Source organism: Lepus europaeus, chromosome 1, assembly GCF_033115175.1.
Source record: "Lepus europaeus isolate LE1 chromosome 1, mLepTim1.pri, whole genome shotgun sequence".
NCBI classification, from domain to species: Eukaryota; Metazoa; Chordata; class Mammalia; order Lagomorpha; family Leporidae; genus Lepus; species Lepus europaeus.
Genome location: NC_084827.1, coordinates 162,425,788 through 162,444,725, shown reverse-complemented (window position 1 = coordinate 162,444,725; position 18,938 = coordinate 162,425,788). Strand labels below are relative to the sequence as shown.

General features: G+C 57.8%; 1 protein-coding gene across 9 annotated transcripts in view; it reads left to right on the top strand.

Annotated features, from left to right (window-relative positions):
• The window catches only part of TNS1 (tensin 1), a 191,253-nt gene that overhangs the window by 116,593 nt on the left and 55,722 nt on the right, over positions 1-18,938 (top strand). For all 9 annotated transcript variants that reach the window (XM_062191499.1, XM_062191517.1, XM_062191480.1 and 6 more), the window contains one exon: positions 22-138. In XM_062191499.1, coding sequence (XP_062047483.1) covers positions 22-138 — 117 coding nt within the window. The remainder of the gene's footprint in view (positions 1-21; positions 139-18,938) is intronic.

The window sequence follows — 18,938 nt, the reverse complement described above, 5'->3', positions numbered from 1 at the left end:
CACCCCTCCCCTCCCCCCCAGGCATGGAGCATCTGGAGAATGGGCCCAGCGTGTCCGTGGACTACAACACCTCCGACCCTCTCATCCGCTGGGATTCCTACGACAACTTCAACGCACAGCGAGAGGATGGCATGGAGGGTAGGTGGGGACCAGGGCCTTCCAGCCCCTCCCTCCCCCATCGGCACAGCCCTGGCGCCTGTGGGCTGGGTACACTTGAATCACTGGGTCCAGAGGGGATGCAAAGTAGTGAGAGTGTGTAGGTTGGCAGAGGAAGGCGAAGCAGACAAACATGTGGATTTGTGACATGGTGAGGGCAGAGCTGCAGACCGCAGCACAGTGGCCACACGGGGTGGGTGGCACAAGAATGCTCTGTCGTTGCCAGATAGCTATCTTGGGTGACAAGTGCTCTGAGACTGGCGGGAGAGGGGTCCTTAGGGGCTGGAGTGGTCTGGGAGGGCTCCCTGGAGGAGAGTGCAGATAAAGGGGCAGCCCCAGCCCCTGCCTCGTTGCACATGTTCGCCGTAGGGTATCTGCAGACTAGCGCTCGGCTCTGTGAGGTCACAGCACTGGGAACGTGGGTGCAGTCCTCCGGCCAACCAGCTTTCATCAAGGGCCAATGAAAATGTTTGACAGCTGGAAGCAAACTGATCGCCTCTGAAATGTGCAAAGAAAGCTGCAGAACTGAAATTAATCTGCGTTTCATTTCGCTCCCAAACCCAGCATCACGGCCAGCGGTGGGCTGCGCCTCAGGCGGCTCCTGCGAGTTTCGTGCGAACTGTGGTGTTATTTATGTAGTTCCCTGGAGTGAGTGTGATGGGGTGAGGGCGGGGGACTCTGTCTGTGAGTGTGCCCGGCGCCCAGGGCTCTCAAGGCGCCAACTTTTCCTGATTTGGTTATAGGACCACAGTGCTTTGGAGCTGGGAGTATGCTGAGGGTTGTCCCGTCCGTCCCCCATTCATTTTCAGTGGGGGTAACGGAGGACCCCTGCAAGACAAAACCTCCTGATTTACCCCCATGACCCAAGACGTGTCCTTTCGGGTTCACCAGCTTAGCCTGTAACCTCCTTTCAGCTCTGTGCAGCCCGGGGTCCCTGGGCCCTGCGGCAGAGTGGAGCGAGGGAGACCAGACCTGTGGCCCCCTCCGTGCCCCCTGGGCACCACTCCGTCTCCCGCCTCCTGCACCAAGCACTTGGACTTGGTGACTGCACCCTGACAGTCCTTTAAGCCTTCTCTGGGATGAAAATTCTCCCTGTGACCTTGGAGGTAGCAGAATGAGCCGTGGCATTCAGTGAGGTGGGGCACTGGAGAGTGATGGGTGTCGAACTTGGGGGCTTGGTGATGGCAAGTTCTTTATGCACCACATGGCAAAGTTGGTAGCTTGTCCCTAGGCTTGCTGTAGCCCTGCTGCCCCCTGGCTGTGGGGCTGTCAGATTTTCCAATAGGTCTCCTTAGGGCCTATCCCACCCCCATAGGGACAGCTCCTCTCTCTCAGCTGGTTGATGTTGCTATGACGAAATGCCTGAGAGGTTCGGGAGCATAGCACTGGTCTTCTGGTGAGGGCCTCGTGGCTGTTAGCAGGAGGCAGGGGAGAGGCAGGGGAGAGAGAGAAGCGAGAGGGTGAGCCAGGGAAATCCTAGCCGCTACCAAGCTGCTAATCCCGTCCTGTGAGACCGAACCCCCTCCTAAGAGATGGGCATGGACCCCTTTTGAGACTGATGCTCCCAATAATCTCATCACCTCCCACTGTGCCCCACTTCTTAAAGGTACCACCCCTGGGTGCTGGTGCACCGGGGACTGAGCTCCCAGCATGGGAACCTTTGGGGGAGAAGCCGTAGCATCCCTCAATGCTCTCGCTTTCCCCCTGCAGCCCCCTTGCCCCGCCCAGTGCCTGAGGAGAACTGGGACGATGCAGTGGTGGATTAGCTGGGAGGCATGGAGGCTGGGGCCCCCTCGCTCCTCGCTCCTCCCCGTTCTGGGGATGTGTGCATTTTTACCAAGAGCACTTGGCGACTGGGAGGAATTCCTAATGTCTTCCCGGCTCTCCCTGGGGCAGATTCCACGTGCTGATAAATGTAAAAACGTTTAGTAAACCAGAAAGCGCCAGGCAAATAGAAGGCAGACAAACGAAGGGCAGGAAGGAGTAGAGGCGGGGGAGGATGGGGCTGCGGGCAGGAAGGAGCAGGACGAGGCCAGGAGACGAGAGGAGGGGCTGGTGCCGGAAGCCCTGGACCGTCCTCCTGCCCCCAGGTCCTTCCTCCTCTCCCTTCCGACCCATTCCCCAGGGCAAGGGGGATGGAGCCGGCGAGACCTTTGGGCCAGTTAAAGGTCACCAGGGACAGAGGGGCTCCTGTCTGCGGGCTGAGAAGCTGGCCGTGTGCCTGGAGGGGAGCAGCTCCAGGTTCTCCTCTCCTCTTCCCTGACCTGGCCTGGCCATGGGCTGGGAGCTGTGCAGTTGGGGTGAGCCTGCTGCCACCCCTGGGCTGCATCCCCTACAGGGACCAGAGAGAGAGAGAGTGTTGCAGTCTTGCCGCCTGCTGGTGGCACTCCTGGAAGGCTCTAGGTGAAAGCATTTCCCTCTGACAGTGATGAGAGGGAAGCGGGAGGCCCGTGTCTGTCTCGCTGGTTGTGGGCAAGTCCCTGTGCCTCAGTTTCCCCACATGCTTGCTGAGACAAGGCACCTAACCCCCAGGACTGCAGGGGTTTGGGAGTCGGCCTGAGCTCTTGGCCGTCTGTAGGAGGGATCATGGAGGGGGTGGACGGCCTCATGGGGTGCTGTATGCCCCTGGCAGGCTGACCCAAGGCACCGTGGGCCGCGGGTGAGGGGGGGCGCTCCAGAGCGGGCTACCTGAGTCCAGATCCCGGATCTCCCTTGCTTGGTGCAGGAAGTGAGCAGTTCTGTTGTCTCAGTTTGTCACCTGTGAAGTTGGGACGATGCGGTCACTCACCTAACCCGACTGCCGGTTGTTGTGGGAGTTCAGCACAGAGGCTAAGCATTCCGCCTTTGACAAGACGCCGTCCCTTAGGGCCTCAGTTTGCTGGGCTGTGTAATGGGGATCCATTTGAGCACTCAGACAGAGCCGAGGAGGGGCTGCCCGTGGTGTCTCTCCTGAGTCTCCAGCCCATCCGTGGGGATCCTGGCCAGCCTCTCAGGGTTCTGCCGACATGGCTGAGGAAGGTCCTGGAGTCGCCATGCCCCGGCTGTGGTGCCAAGGCCTTGATGGGCACCATCTCTTCTGAGGCTCACAGGACGCTGCGAGAGGGCAGTGTGGGGAGACGGGGGCGTGGAGGGGCTGAGATCCTGCCCACAGCTGCAGGCTCACTGAGGGCCAGCGCTAACCATTGTGCCATCTGGAGATGGTGATGTCGCCAAGGGCCTGTTCTGGGCACCTGCCTGGGTGCCCCTTTTGGGGAGGGGGTTGCTGTATGCCTCTCTTTGACCCTCGCCCCCAGTCCCGGCAGAGCACTGTGAGGGTGAGGAAGGGGCTGGAGGCAGTAGATGGTGTGGGGAATGGAGCACCCTGGTGACATGGGCTCCCCTGTGACAGGCAGGTGCACAGTGGGACTTCAGGGCAGGCAGCAGCTGAACCCCACAGAGGCAGAGTCTCAGGGAGCCAGCCTCTCCCAGCAGGTAGGGGGATACAGTGTCCAAGGTGAGACGGGGCCATTTCTGGAAGGGGCCCACCTCTTGCCTCTTCTTTTTGAGGCCCACTCCAAGGAGCCAGTGGGAGAGGCCAGGCAAGGCCCTGCAGAGCCCACTGGGGGACTCAGCGGGGGAGGGCAAATGTCCCTGAGCCGGGCAACGGGGCAGATACCCTCTGTGGCCTGCGTGGTCCTCAGGAACCTGTGTCCCATGTCCGCACCTCTGCCCTTGCCCAGCAGTGAGGAGAGACCAGCTCTGGCCCTGGAACTCCTGGGCCGCATGACCGTAACTTAACCATGGCTCCACGGTGGCTCTGTGTTTAGCCCTACCCTGCCATCTACCATGCACCCCACCCCAATGGTGAGGTTTACTGTGTGGATGCTGGGGCCCAAGAGGGAAGGGACTTGTTAGAGGGACAGGAAAGCCCCCTCCTCACTGTGTATGGAATACGTATAGGCACCGGCATAGCTCTGGCCACCCCAGCCCCAGCGTGCGGTAGTCGGTGGAGTTGGTGTTGGAATCCAGGTGCGTCTGACTCCTGGCCCCTTTGCATCCGCCGGAGCCCAGCCTACCCCCTCCCCCCAAAACACACACACTGCAGGCGGCTCCTTGGGGATGCTCATCCGACTCCTCACAGCTTCGCGGCCCCAGGTCCAGGAGATAGACTGAGGGGAAGAGGGAAAAGGGATAGTTGCAAACCAGAGTCCCAGGGTGGTGATGGCTGCATAGGGACCGTTTGGCTCATTTGTCCTAGGCCAGAAGGCAGGGGAGTGGCATCAGGCACCTGTGACCAGACGGGGCTCCAGCTGTGGGTCGGTGGCCCACAGGGAGCCGAGGTGCACCTGCCACCAGGGGGACTCCCTTCTTTCAGAGCACCCCACGGCCTGGGGGGGTGTGTCAGCTCCAGCAGCCTCAGCGCAGCCCACGGATGGGGCAGCGTAAACAACAGCACCGCACTTTCGCACAGCTCTGGGGGCTGCAGCTCTGGGATGACAGTGTCAGCAGGTTGATCCCTCCCGAGGCCTCTCCCTGCGGCTGGTCCGCGCCACCTTTGCCTTCTCCCCTGTCCTCCCACGGTCTTCCCCCATGCCTGTCTGTGCCCTGGTCTCTTCTTAGGAAGACATCGTGGGTCATGCTGGATGACAGCCTGCCCTAGTGACCTCGTGTCGCCTTGTCACCTCTGTAAGGCTCTGTGTACCAATACTGTCATGTACCAAGGCTGTGCGTGCAGGCCGCACATTCAGATTTGGGGTGCTGTGGTGGCTGGGGGGCTGGTTTTACTCCTCCCATCCTGGCTTACATGTCCTGACCCCAGAGGAGGCGAGCATCCCTTGTGGGTGGTAGGGAGAGGTCTGCACCCCCAGCAGCCTCCTGGGCGCTGCGCCTGCCTCTCCAGCTTGGTGTGCAGCCCGGCGGCTCTGCATTCCGGCTGACTGCGTGGTTTGCGGCTCCAGGAGCCCCATTAGCTCTCTGGCGGGAGTTCTGAAGCCCCAAGCCCAGCTCGCAGCTCCCCAGGGGTGGGAGTGGGGCTGTGCTGTGGCCTGTGCTGCCCAGAGCAGGTTCCAGATTCCTCCAGAGTGTTTATTCCAGGGCTCGGCTTCTCAGAAGTCAGCACCGGGACCAGGGCACACAGGCTCCTCTGCCCCTGAGAAAACCAGAGGCCGGCCGGGCCCGAGTCACTCACTGCCCGCCTATTTGCACCTTCCCGATGCCGAGTGGTGTAGGGTTCCATGTGACTAAGAGAGCAGGGCTGTGCTGGGCAGGTGAGGGGCAGGCAAGGAGGTTGCCTGGGGCCAAAAGACAGGGCGATGGGAGAATAGCACAGGGCCCACGCGGGGTCCTGCTTGGTCTCCAGGGGCTGCCGACAAGGTGGCTTGGTGTTGGGCCCGAGCCTCAGCCCTTGCCTTCCTCATGGGGCATGCAGCTCCGTAGGGTGCCTGTCCTGTCCTCACAATCCCAGCCTGCACCGGGGATCTCAGGTCTGGGCTTGTGCAAGCACTCTCTGGACTTTATTTATTTTTTATTTTTTTGAAGATGGGAGGAGGAGAGGAAAAGAGCTTGGTGAGGAGGAGAGAGAAGTAGGTGAGTGTCATGGGCACACCACGGCCCCCAAGGCAGGAGACTTGAGAGATTTATGTATTTGAATGACAGAAGGAGAGAGAGAGAGAGAGAGAGATCATTTCTCAAATGCTTGCAACAGTCAAGGCTGGGCCAAGCTGAAGGCAGGAAGCAGGTTCTCCATCTGGGCCTCCCAGATGCTTGAGTCGCCCTCCAGTGCCTTCCCGGGGGCTGTGGCAGGCAGCTGGGTGGGAAGTGGAGCAGCCGGGGCTAGGAGCACCGTCTGATACAGGATGCGGGTATCCCAGGCGATGGCTCCACCCGCTGTGCCTTGACCCTGCTCCGAGATCTGAGTTCTAGTGTCCCGCCAGCTCCTTCCCCCGGTGTGTGGGGGGGTCGTCTTTCCTTATTCCCTGCTGAATGGGCCGTGGGAGGACACAGTGTTGCTTTCCACTGCTTCCAGCCCCGGTCACCATTTCTTTGGGGGCCTCTTGAGGAACCAGAATGGGCCTGGGAGCCCCCCAAGAGGTCCCCGCTGCCTGTGATAACAAGCCCTGTGCCCTCGGTGCCCGTGGCAGATGCGGGGGACTGGGGGTCGGCATAGTGTGGTTCCTGGTGGTTACTCCAGGCTCAGGGTGGCTTCAGCTCATAGCGGCTTCCGTCCTTGCTGCAGCCGTGGGGAGAGGACCTTGCACCTGCATAGAAGGCACCCACTTTCCTTCTACTCCCATTTCAGCATCCACGCATGGAGGCTGGGAAGCTGGCCATGGGCACTGAGACTCGGGGATGTAGACTCAGAAGACCTGGCTCCACGCTCCATTGTTTATAGCCGTGTTGCCTCTCTGCGTCCCAATGCCTCATCTGTAAAATGGGTACAAGAACAGGATGTTCCTCATAAGATCAACATTTGAGATTCAATGTGGTGATATATGTGATGTGATAAGTAAAATGTTTGCTATGTGCTATGCTGGCAGCAATTCATACCCCCTTTTGTTAGTGGTGTGTTGGAGGAGCGATGATACAGGTGTGGTTTTGAATGTACACAAGGCTTCACGTCTCTCCTCTCTGGGGAGTGCTCTACAGCTGGCTCTGTTCTGGGAGCCCCATGCCTGAGAGTCAGGAGATCTGTCTCTGACACCAGATTACTGTGTGACCTGGGAGAAGTTACTTCGCCTCTCTGGCTCTCGGTTTCCTTGGCAGTGACTTGAAGAAGAAACCCTAACAATGATGGTGACACTGGTGATGGCGTGTGTGCCTAGCAGGTGCTGGGCTACCGCTGTGTACACTCTCTTGGCTAATCCTCTCCAAACACCTCCAGTGGGTACTATTTTGTGAGACTCTTGGTTTGGACAAATGGATGTGTAGGATCTGATTCTGCCACTTTGCTTGCTTTACCACAGCCCTTTCCTTCTACCCTGTGCTTTAGGGGTGTGACCCCAGGGCAAGGCCTACCCTCTTCTGGTCATTCTCAGACTAGAGAGGTCTGAGACTGAAGGTCCTTTGGCCAGAAATAAATGTGCCCAGTGCCAGTGAACTTGGTATTTCATTCAGAGTTAGCTCTTCTCTCGTTGGCTTCTACCTGTGTGCGTGCGTGTGTGTGCATGTGTGTTTCCCAGACTTGATGCATTTAGGCTTAGGGAGACAGGAAAGGAGGAACATCCCAGAACATTCTTGCTTGCCTGGCATCATTGAGAGGCTGCGTGGGCATGTTCTGTGTGGAGACGGAAGCAGACAACGAGACTCGAGTTCTTTGCCAGTGGAAAATTCTGGAAAATTCTGGAGGTGTGGCATGCTGCCTGGGTCTCCCATAGTTCTTTGGGGGGGTACTCTGGAGACACCCCCTCCCCCCACTGCTCCCTGCAAGTCACGGCTCCCTCTGGCTGCAGCTCTGTTTATGCACACAGCTCTCCCTGCAGCCCAGGCTGCCCTCACTCCCTGCAGCGTCCTGCTGCATGCAGCCTTATACCTTGCTGGTCTCGTGGATGGGATGTGAGGCTGCCCAGGCCTGCTGTCCTGCACCTGTTCCACAGGAGACCTTTAGCACTCTGGGTCCTAGCAAAGCTGGCACGGAGGTGACCCTTGTGGCCCATGCAGCTCCCTTCTCATAGCCAGTGTTCTCTGTGGCTGGCAGAGCCCTGTGGAGTGCTCCAAGCAGACCTGCAGCCTAACAGCATGCTCTCCTGCATGCCTCCTATCATCTCTCCCTTCTTGAACTTTCTACAACCTTGGTGTGGACACCTGCACAGGTTAGAGCCACAGAACAGTCCCCAGCCACCCCCTCCCCCCACCCCCTGCCACCTCAAAACATTTAACAGCCAAGTTGATATAGACTGATGTTGTAGCTTCACTCGTTGAAAGTATTCAATTCATTGGGTTGTAGTATCTTTAGGCTTATACACTTACTACCATGATATTAATTGTGTTTATTTTATTATGATCTTTTTAAAGATTTATTTATTTGTTTGAAAGCAGAGAGAGAGAGAGAGAGAGAGAGAGAGATTCCATCTGCTGGTTTACTCACTAAATGGCCACAAAGGCCAGGGCTGGGCCAGGCTGAAGCCAGTAGCTTGGAGCTTCATCTGGATCTCCCCTGTGGGTGGCAGAGGCCCAAGCACTTGGACCCTCTTCTGCTGCTTCCCCAGTCTCCTTAGCAGGGAGCTGGATCAGAAGTGGAGCAGCCAGGACTCCGATATGGGATGCAGATTCCCAAGCAGTGGCTTAACCTGCTGTGCCACGATGCCCACCCCTGTATAATTCTAGAGCATTTTTATCACTGTTAAAGAAAACTTCTTACCCACTAACAGTGGCTTCTGATTTCCGCCCCCACCCCCAGTCCTGCTCTGCTTTCTGGATTGACCCATCCTAGACACTGCCTGTGCATGGAGCCATCTGATCTGTGGCCTTTTGTGTCTGGATTCTTTCCCTGAGCTTGGTGTTTTCAGGGTTCATGTGTGTGGTAGCACGTGTCGGTCCTTACTTCATTTTTGTTGCTGGATGATATTCTGTCGTGTGGTTGTACCACATCTGGTTATCCATCCGTCAGTCGATTGATGAACATTTGTACTGTTTCTGCTTTTTGGCTCTTGAGAGAACTGCCGCTGTGAACATCCACGCGCAGGTCTCTGTGTGGACCTGTGTTTTCCTCTCTCTTGGATGCATAGCTAGGAGTGGAGCCTTGGGTCACGTGGTAGCTCCGTGTCTAGTCAATGAGGATTCTCCAAAGTGGCTGCTCCATTTGCACTTCCCCCTGCAATGTGGGAGGTTCCAGTGTGTCTCCATCCTTGTCAGCGCTTGCTATTTTCTGTCCGTGGGATTCCAGACATCCCAGCGGCATGAAGCAGTAACTCATTGTGGTTTCGATTTCTGTTTCCCTGACCATGATGCTGAAGATCTTTTCATTGATAATTGGCCAATATGTATGGTCTTTAGAAGAGTGTCTATGTCAATCCTCTGTCTGTTTAAAAAAAATTTTTTTTAGTCTTTTTATTATGGAGTTGTAAGTGCTGTTTATATGATCTGGCAACAAGTCCCTGATTGGCTGATATTTTGTCCTATTCTGTGGGTGGTCTTCTCACTTTTCTTTTTCTTTTTTTTTTTTTTTAACTGGGAAGGCAGAGAAAGAGGAAGAGCTCCCATTCACTGGTCCACTCCCCAAATGGCTGCTCTGGCCTTCGGCTAGGACTGAAGTCAGCAGCCAGGGACCCAGTCCAGATCTCCCCTGTGGTAGCAGGAGCCCAGTGACTTGAACCGTCACCTGTGGCCCCCCAGAGTCTGCACCAGAGGGGAATTGGGGTCAGGAGTGGAGCTGTGTCTTGAACCCAGGTTCTCTGATGTGGGCATGGCAGCTGCTGGACTAACAGCCTGACTCACAGCAAGACTTGTCCAGGGAAGGATCCTGAATGAGTGATGAAGTGGGGTGCTGGGCCAGGCTCCCTGGCCTTCCGTGATCTTGAACTAGAAGGCCACGTGTTTTAGTCTCCAATGCTTTAGGCTTTTGAGTCTGATCTCTTTCCAGCCTTAGTCCCGGTGCCTGCGCTGGTTGGGGAGCCTGACCCTGTGCACAGCAAAAGAAAAATCCCCAAGTTCTGCCTCCCAGTCGGCACAGCTGTTGGCGTGGCCCTCTCGCCCACCTCCCCCATCCGGGCGGGATGGATACGGGGCTGCAGGAAGGAGGCCCTGGGCTCATGAGTGAGGCAGCTGGGCAGCCGGGAACGTGCTGTGGGTGCCCCCTGTGGGTGAGGCAGTGGGAGAGAATGTGCCGTGTGGAATGTGACATATTTTCTCAGGGTTTGACATTTTTGGATTCTGGACTGTGGCATGAGATATGGGAGGTCTTCCTAGCAGGAGAGGGCAGTATAACATTGCAGGTGGTCCCAAATAATTCGGGGCAAGGGTCCGAGGGTCTTGGATATCTGAGCAGAGACTTTAGGGGTAAGTTGCTAAGCATGAGTGCTGAGAGCCTCACGTGTCCTGGGAAGTCCTGACCTGGATGTTGGTCTTGACAGTGGTCTCTGACTTCCAGGTGGAGAGGGGAAGGGTGGGGAGGGGAGAAATTCCAGATTGCTGCTGAACTCCATCTATCAGATCATAAAGGAGGAAGGGCTTAGAGAGCAGCAGGAGGGGTGAGGGTTAGCCACATGCTGGAACTGCCCCGCTGAGAGGGTGGGTCAGCTGTGGAGACCCGGGCGATGGATCTCAGTGTGGCGTGGCCACCTGGACGTGGCCACAGAGATGTGGATGTGGCTGGCTTCTTGAGGAGGATCCCAAGTTCTTTCTCCTCCCCTGGGAGGAGCGTCCGCTCCTGACTCTCCGGAACAATTAGAGTGCTGGGAATTCAAGTACAAGGTCACTCCGACCTCGTGAGTGAGGAAGATGCCCCCCCCCCCCATACATACTTGTATTTGCTGGCCACATGCCTAGCGCTGCACTCTCTCCATCAGGCATGGCTGTGTTTGTCCTGAGGCCTGGGACCCTGAGCTGGCAGGCAGGGGGCGTGGGCCCTGCCCTGGAACTCGCCAATACCCTGCTGTGTGACGGCGCCTTTGGCCTCTGTAATCTGCCATGGAGTGCTTGGAGAGGGGCTGCACAGAAACCAGGAGAGATGGCATTGAGAACAGAAGGAATTTTCAAAAGAAGTTTTTGAAATTTATGTATCTGAAAGTCAGTTAGATAGATAGATAGATAGAGAGAGAGAGAGAGAGAGATCTTCCATCTGCTGGTTCACTCCCCAGATGACTGCAATGACCTGAGCTGGGCCAGGCCGAAGTCAGGAGCCAGGAGCTTCTTCTGGGTCTCCCATGCAGGTGCAGGGGCCCAAGCACTTGAGTCATCTTCTACTGCTTTCCCAGGCACATTAGCAGGGAACTGGATTGGAAGTAGAGCAGCCAGGACTCGAATCAGTGCCCATATGGGGTGCCAACGCCACAGGCAGTGGCTTTACCCACTGCGCTGCAATGCTGGTCCTGGGATTTTCAAACATGAGAGTGGCATAGGGACGTTGCTCGTGTCTGGAAAGTGGAGGAAGAGCAGGGCCGTTACGTGCGCCCAGCTTTCCTCTGGTAACTGTGGGCGCTGCTCCAGGTTCCAGTGGAGGCAGAGGAGGTGCGGGTGTGCCGCGGGGCAGTGCGGGGCTGAGGGAGGGGCTGTCCCCTCGCTGCTGTTGAGGGGGCAAGGGCCTCTGCCCTGCTGGTTTGATTTTCAGCTGTTTGGAGACCCCTTTGCCAGGAGCTTCTGAGAAAAGACAGCCACAAAACCCTGCAGCAGACGGGGCCCGGACCCGTGGCTTCTGCCCTGGTAGACTTGGCCTCTGGCGGCCGTCCTGCATGGCCGCTCAGCCTGGCCACTGTTCCTCTCCTCGGCCGATACCAGCAGAAGCTCCAGCTGGCACTCAGACGCTGCCTGGGCAGGGGACAGGAGGGTGCATGGCTCCAGGGCCTGCCCAGCTCTCCGGCCTCCCCATTCACCCCATGCCGGCATCCAGCCCTTAGAGGGAAAGGATCTCTTTCTGCATTGTTCCGGGTCATTCCTTGCTGCACCTGTTCAGGCCCTGAACAGGCCCCTCGTGCCTTGGAAGGCTGGGCCATCGCCCTCCGTCTCCCCCTGCACCTGGGGCTGCTGCCCACAGGCGTGGGCCGAGCCTGTGTGGCTCTTTGGCAATCCTCAGCTCCTTCGCTGATGGTCTGGGTCTGGCTTTGGGGTCGGGCTCTCCCAGCAGCCTTTGAGAGGCCACGTCCTCCCTGGAGCCAGTCCACCTCTGCCTGCTCCCCGTCCTGCCTGCTGCTCCCTGCCGCCCTCTCCCCCGGCACTGGAGCCCCTGCTTTCTGTCCGATGGACAGTGCCGTTTGCGGGAAGAGAGTTCAATGGCTCTGGGGTCTGGCAAGTGATCAGTCCTTCTTCCCTTTTATGATCTCCCTCCCTCTCCTTCCCCAGCCGCTCAAGGATGATTCATCCCCTATAAATCTCTTTCTTTCTGCCCTATGGCCCTCTCCCTGGCAAGAGACCGTCTAGCGTCCTGCCAAAGTCACTGAGCTCACACAGCTTCAGCCGGAGGCCGCTTGTGCCAAGGACTGAGCACAGGGTCTTAGGCTCAAAAGGGCCTGACCCATATCCCTTGGGAGGCACCGCAGGGGGAGAGAACATGGACTCCGGACTCAGGCTGCCTGGCGTCGGGCCCCAGCCCTGCCTCTTGCCTTCTGTTCACCTTGGACGCATCCCTTAGCCTTTCTGAACCTCAGTGTTGTTATCTGTAAAATGGGGAGAAGGATAAGGCTTGTCTTATGGGGTTGAGAATTACATGAGTTAATCCACGGTGCTTAGCTCAGTGCCTGCTAAGTAGGAAGTTCTAGCTTACGTAGTCAGCGTTAGCGCTTACTGATACCACTGCCTCGCCTTGGGCGCAACTTCCCCGAGCGTGAGTCGCTGCGCCTTTCATCCCAGCTCTCCAGCGAGAGAACCCGGTGTGTGTGTCCCTGCCACCATCCAGAGGCCCGGCTCCGTCCCCTGCTGTGTGACTCACGCCTCCTGCTCGGGGCAGGGCCATTAACCTCCATGGCTCCTGCGTCCACACACGTGGCATCGGGATGGCCAGCCTGGGGCTTCTGGCCACCTGCATTTGAGCGAACGGAATGCAGGAGCACGTGGACAGCGTGCTGACCGGCACAGCCTTGAATGCTCTCCGTTGGAGAGGAAGAGAGAAAGCCCACACCCTCTGCGCTCTGTGGCGCCTGGACTGTCCTCGGCCCTTGCCTTCATTGGGCGGGCAGATGGCTGTTGAGTGCCTACTGTGTGCCGGCCACTCACTGTTCAGCACACTGAGGCCGTGACGGTGAATGGAACAAAGGTCCTTACCTTTGGGGTGACGCTGTTCTAGCAGAGGAAGACAGAGGAGAAGAAACGCGAAGACATTGTAACAAAGTGAATGAGGATGTTACAAGGTGACAGATCCCTGGGGACTAGCAGAGCAAGGAAGGGGGAGTGGGAAGAGGGGTTGAAAATTTAAAACAGGGCAGTTAGACTAGACCCTATTGAGAGGGGCACAGACGCGAAGGAGGTGGGGACGTTCAGCCCAGCAAATGGGTGGTAGTGGGGGAGCATTCCAGGCTACAGGAATAGCATGTGCAAAGGTCCTGAGGCAGGAGCCTGCCTGAGACATTTGGGAAGCAGCAACCCAAGGGCCAGAGTGCCTGAAATGGAGGTTGTTTCAGGAGATGAGGTCACAGGTAATGGGGACCAGATCTCGTGGGGCCTGGGGCCACATCCATTGTGAGGATGTGGTCTTTACTTGGAGCTTTTTCACTGGATGGTATTGTCTAACACTGCCTAGCGGCTCTTTCCAATTTGTCGTGTATCATATCCCACTGTCGTATATGCTGGATTTTATTAAGTGGTATTTTTGGAAACTCTAAGTCACATAGACGCTTAGGTCTGTTCTGACCTTTTTGCTGTTTCCAAAAGCCACATCTTCATCTGTGCAAATGTGTCTAAGACCGATTTCCAGGAGTGGAGTTGCTGGGAGGGAGAAGGTGTGCATATCCGGTGTGGGTAGATGGTGCCAGACTGGGCTCTGTGAGGGCTGCGTCAACTGTCAGTCCCCGCCAGCCACCTGGCAGCAGCCAGGGGGAACCCACGTGCCGCCACCTTCTATCAACACTGCTGTGCGAGGGCTGTCGGGTGCTCAGGACTCCCTTTCGTTCCTGTGGCTCTCCTGTGAGTGAAGGGTCTCGCTCCTATTTCTCAGGTGACGCGGCAGGCTGGGAGAGGGTAGGTAGCGTGCCGCATGCTTACACAGCGTGGGTAAGCGTGGATGATGTCTTCACAGGCGGGAGGCCTGAGCAAGCCTGCCTCCTGCCCCGGTGGCCTGGCCTTTGACAGCCACCGCTGGTTCAGCCCTGCCTAACGCTGGGCCTCGAGGACGGTGGCAGGGTGGAGAGAGCCCCACCTGCGGCACCTGGAGCCTGCCAAGCCTGGCTTTCCCTCGTGTCGCCTCCCCTCGCCAGCCTGGGGGCTGTGGGTGGGGAGCCTCGCGCCAGCGTCTGCTAGGCAGCTAGCTGCGGGGATTGGGTTTCAGCAGCTTCAGGGATGAAAATAAAGCAGCCTCTTTATTGCCCCGCGTGGCCCTGGGGACCACTGCAGGCTGGCGTGTATTTACAGACTTCCTGTAAGTCCTCGCTCCTGTCCCCACCCTGCGGGCTCCCGGGGCTGCTGCAGAAATAGCCCTGGATGCATTTGGAACCTGGAGCCAGGCAAACAGGAGAGGGGAAAGGGGCACACCGAGTCCAAGGGCTCTGGGACCCCAACAGGGCCAGGCTGAGCTTCTTCTCTGAGTTGGATCCTTGAGCACTGAGAGCTGGGCTGGTGACTGTACTCTCCCATTGCACAGCAGGGCAGACTGAGGCCCCTCCAAGCTCAGCCCTCAACTCTTCAGTCTGTTGCTGCCATACCACACTGCCTCTAGGTCTGTTGGGTGCATGGTGGCTAGAGAAACGAGGCCAGGGCCGGAGAGGGGGTTCTGGCGGCAGCTGGAGAGGTGGGGTCCCCAGGGGAAGGCACTCACCTTCCACAAAATGAGAACAGGAGCAGGTGACAGCATCAGGCCTTCCTGGAGTGAGATCCCTTCCTCCCCAGGTACCTGTCCAGTGGGATGGGTGTTCACAGGTCGTGGATGTGGGAGAACAGGCAACTTCTAGAGGGTTCTGACAAGGCCCTGACACATTCTCTGTGCAAAGGGGACTCGGAGGCCTTGCCCCAGACTCCCTTTTTTCTCGCCACCCCTGTTGTCAGCTCCAGCCCCGTTTGTACCCACTACGCTTTCTTGCGTGGATGTGGGGATCTTGCCCAGATTGCAGACCCGTGGACCGCTCCCGAGTCAGTGGGCTCCACGCTCGTTCAAGCCCTCGGCCGCCGAGCTCTCTGTGGTCTGGGGAGTGGAGCTGTCGTCCGTTGGGCCTGGAGCTTCTGATGAGCCGGTGTTTCTGTCTTACAGCAGTCAGTGCCTGTGTTGCTTTGATTGCTTTTTAAAATTGTCCACAGCACAGTGTTCTCCGGGGGAGGGCAGTGAGATCAGATTTGGATATGAATGCTCATAGCTTCCCATTTCCCCTCCTCCCTCCCTTCCTCCCTCCCCTGTCTGTGCATTGCTTCAGAACGTTCGAGAACCCGTTGGTGCACCTCATGCAGTACAGGGAGGAAAAGGCCCGGGACTGGCACCCTCCTCCTGCCTCCCATGCAGGCCTAGGCTCCGTGTGTTGCCAGCTCTGTGGGGCAGTGACGGCCACTCCAGCCTGTCCCTGGATGGACCTGTTTGAGAAACGAAACAGAGATACTCCCCTCCTCCCAAGACCTCTGCCCTGTCTGTGATGGGAGCTGTGTTACAAAACTCTTGGCCCATTTGGGGGCGATTAGGTGTGGCTGCTAAGGGAATGGGCCCGTTCTGGCTCAAGTGCAGAGATGGGCTCGCTCACGTGAATTGTGCACCTGCTCTGAGTCAGTGCCCTGAGTGTTTGCAGAAGTGCTTTGGGTCCTGGAGGCGTCATCAGCCTGAATGCATATGACCCCAGGGGGCTGCATACAATCCAAGGGGGCTGCACGGGTGGGGCGGCCCTCACTGGCTCACGGGCAGGTGGTTCTGTGTCAGCCTTGTGATTTTCTTGCTTCTCTTCATTCCTCTCTGCTGTTGAGTCCTCCAGTCCCTAACCTTTTGCCTCCTCTGTGTCCTTTCTTGTTCCTCCTTCCTCTCTGACAGCATCAGACTGGCGTTGTGATCATGAGCAAGCCATAACCCCCAACCCTCAGCTTCTTTCTAAAAAAGATTTATTTATTTGAAAGGCAGAGTGACAGAGAGAGGGAGAGACAGAGAAAGACATCTTCCATCTAGTGGTTCACTCCCTAGATGGCTTCTAGGGCTGGGGCTGTCCCAGGCCAAGGGCCAGGAGCTTAGAACTCTGTCTGGGTCTCTCATGTGGGTGGCAGGGGTCCCAGTACTTGGGTCATCATCTACTGCTTTCCCAGGTGCATTAGCAGGGAGCTGGAGCAGAAGCAGAGCAGCTGGGACTTGAATCCAGCACTCCCATGTGAGATACTGTTGATGCAGGTGGCGGCTTAACTTGCTGCACCACGCCAGCCTGAGCCTCGGTTTCTTAATCAGGAAGATGGGTATAATGATTTCACCTTGAAAGGCAATTGTTGCAGCCAATGAGAAAACATCTGTATGGGTCGGTGCCAAAGCCAGTGGCTCCAGTCTCCACTCCCTGTCCATCCTCTCCAAGTGAGAACGGCTACTGAGACGGTTCCCAGGCCCTGGGCACGAGGGTAGGCAGAGGCGGGAGGGCAGTGAATGGATCTACCCGACTCTTGCCTCTGCCTTGGAGGGGCAGTTCCCTCCCTGAGTCATTCTGCTGGCACCAGGCTCCTGTCCTGCTCAGGAATCATGCCCCGAGCCTAGCCCCGTCTGCTGCTTCCTGGGATGGGGTGTGGAGAGCTGGAGTGCTGGGCCTTGCAGGGGTGCCCGAGGCCAGCCTTGCCCCTCCAGCCCTGAGTTCCGGTCAGCTCTGCGTCTCCTTAGAGCCAGACGTTTTAGAGTTCAAAGCTCTCCTCCTCCTCCTCGCTCATTTTGCCTCTCTGGAAGCTGAGACCCAGGAGGAGGGAATGGCTTGCCCAGGTCTGGCAGGGAGTGGGTGGCCCCGTGGGATCGGGATCCAGGGCTCTGGAGTCCGAGTTGCAGCTCTGTCTGTGCCCCAGGCCCCTCCTCCCTCCGTGGAGCTCAGGACTGCCCGGCTCTGCGGGCCGTGCAGGGGGGCTAAGCACTTGCCATCGGCTGCTTAATGTGTGCTGGATCTTCCCAGTGTCTCCGCCTGCACCCACGAGACACTGGTTGCATGGCTTCCAGATGGGATGACACACATGTCTGCAGACATCGCCACGTATCTCAGGGCCGTCACCCTGGGTGAGGACGTGCAAGCGCTCCTCGCCACCCCCATCCCTGCCTCCTTACCTCCCCCACCCCCCAGCCCGCCAGTGCCTTGCAGGGCATTGAGTGGCCCTTCCCCGGGGACACGCAGGGAAAGCCAGGCTGGGAAAGATGCTTCCACCCTTGCCAGTGGAAAAAAGGAGCTTGACAGGTATGGCTGAGCCTTGGCCTTGGCACAGTTGGGAGCCGAGGGAGGCTGAGCTCTCCATGGCAGTGGGGTGCCCCAGGGCTGCCATGCACCCACTATAGATTGGCTTGCCTGCAGCGCGAGCTGGTAGGGACGGGAGTGTGTGCGAGCCGCGCTTGGAAGCGTGCCTTCACCATGCACTTGCCTGCCCATGGTCCACCTTTGCACAGCTCAGCCTGGAGGTGTCTTTGGCTCTTCAGGGCTGGGGGTTCAGCTTGCCCCCGGCGACCACACCCTCCAGGTGTCTGACCCAGATCTGGCTGAGGGGTGAAGGAGGAGAGCACCTCCCGTGGGGGCCAGGGGCCGTGGGTGGCGGTCTCAGCTGCAGCACTGACCGTCTGCTACCGTGGGAAGCCAGCTTCTCCTCCCAGAGTGGGATGGATGGAATCAGGTGGGTGGCAGGCTTGGGCCGGATGAACTCAGGACATCCTCTGGGTTGAACAGATTGCAATTCTAGGAAGTGGCCTGGGCTGGCTGCCCACGGCAGGAGCGGCTCTGGGGTCTGGAAGAATCCTGGGCTCCAGCTGTGTTTCTCGAGCTCTGTATCTGGGGTTTCATGACCCCGCTGCTTGTGGTCGTCTGAGGGCGTAGGAGACACCCCGCCGCCTCCCAAGACAGAACGACACTTCAGCTCTTGAGCTGAGCTTGTCCCAGCCCCGAGTAGGAAAGATTTTCACTCCAGTTGTCTTCTGCAGTTTGTTTAAGGGGATAAAAAGCATCTGTCTGTATTGTTTTCTTTTTGAAGTAGAAAATAAGGGGAAACTGAGCACATCCTTTTTCCGACTGGCTCTGCCAACTTGCCCGTGCCTGGTCCTCAGGGAGTCCTCTGCTGTGCACGGAGAGGCACGAAGGTCTTCCCCGCCCTGCTGTCCCCTCCCGGTCCTCCATGTTGATGCCATCTTTGCAGGTGGGGGAGGCAGGGGCATTTCCAGGCATGCTGTTGCCAGCAGCAGGTGCTGGGACAGCCCCAGACTTTCTTCCTTGAATGACGCTTGGCTGGACATTTGGTATCATAATTCTTTATAAAAATGAATTAATTGGAAAGAGGGAGACACCCCCACACATGCACACACACACACATACATACATCTTTCCATACACTGGTTCACTCCCCAAATGCCCACAAACAGCCAGGGCTGGGCCAGGCTGAAGCCTGGAGTCAGAAACTCCATCTGGGTCTCCCACGTGGGTGGCAGGGACCCAAGTACTGGAGCCATCATCTGCTGCTTCCCAGGGTGTGCGTTGGCCGAAAGCTGGAATTGGAAGTGGAGCTGGGACTTGAACCCAGGTCCTCTGATTGATGCGGGATGCAGATGGCCCACGGGGTGTCTCAACTGTTGCACCAAACACCTGCCATGGTGCTGTGATTTCTGAGCAGTGAAAGGGCAGGCCCAGTGGTGTGTTCTGAAGCTTAGCCTTGGGTACGACACAGATGAGTATGACATAGTGGGGTGGGGCAGGGCTAGGGAGGGAGAATGGGAGGCTGCTAGCACAGCGGGGTGTGTATTATCCACGTGGGCCGCCTCCCTGGCACACCCTGGCACTGCCCAGTGTGCTCAGTGTTAGCCGGGCTCCATCCATCTTCATACT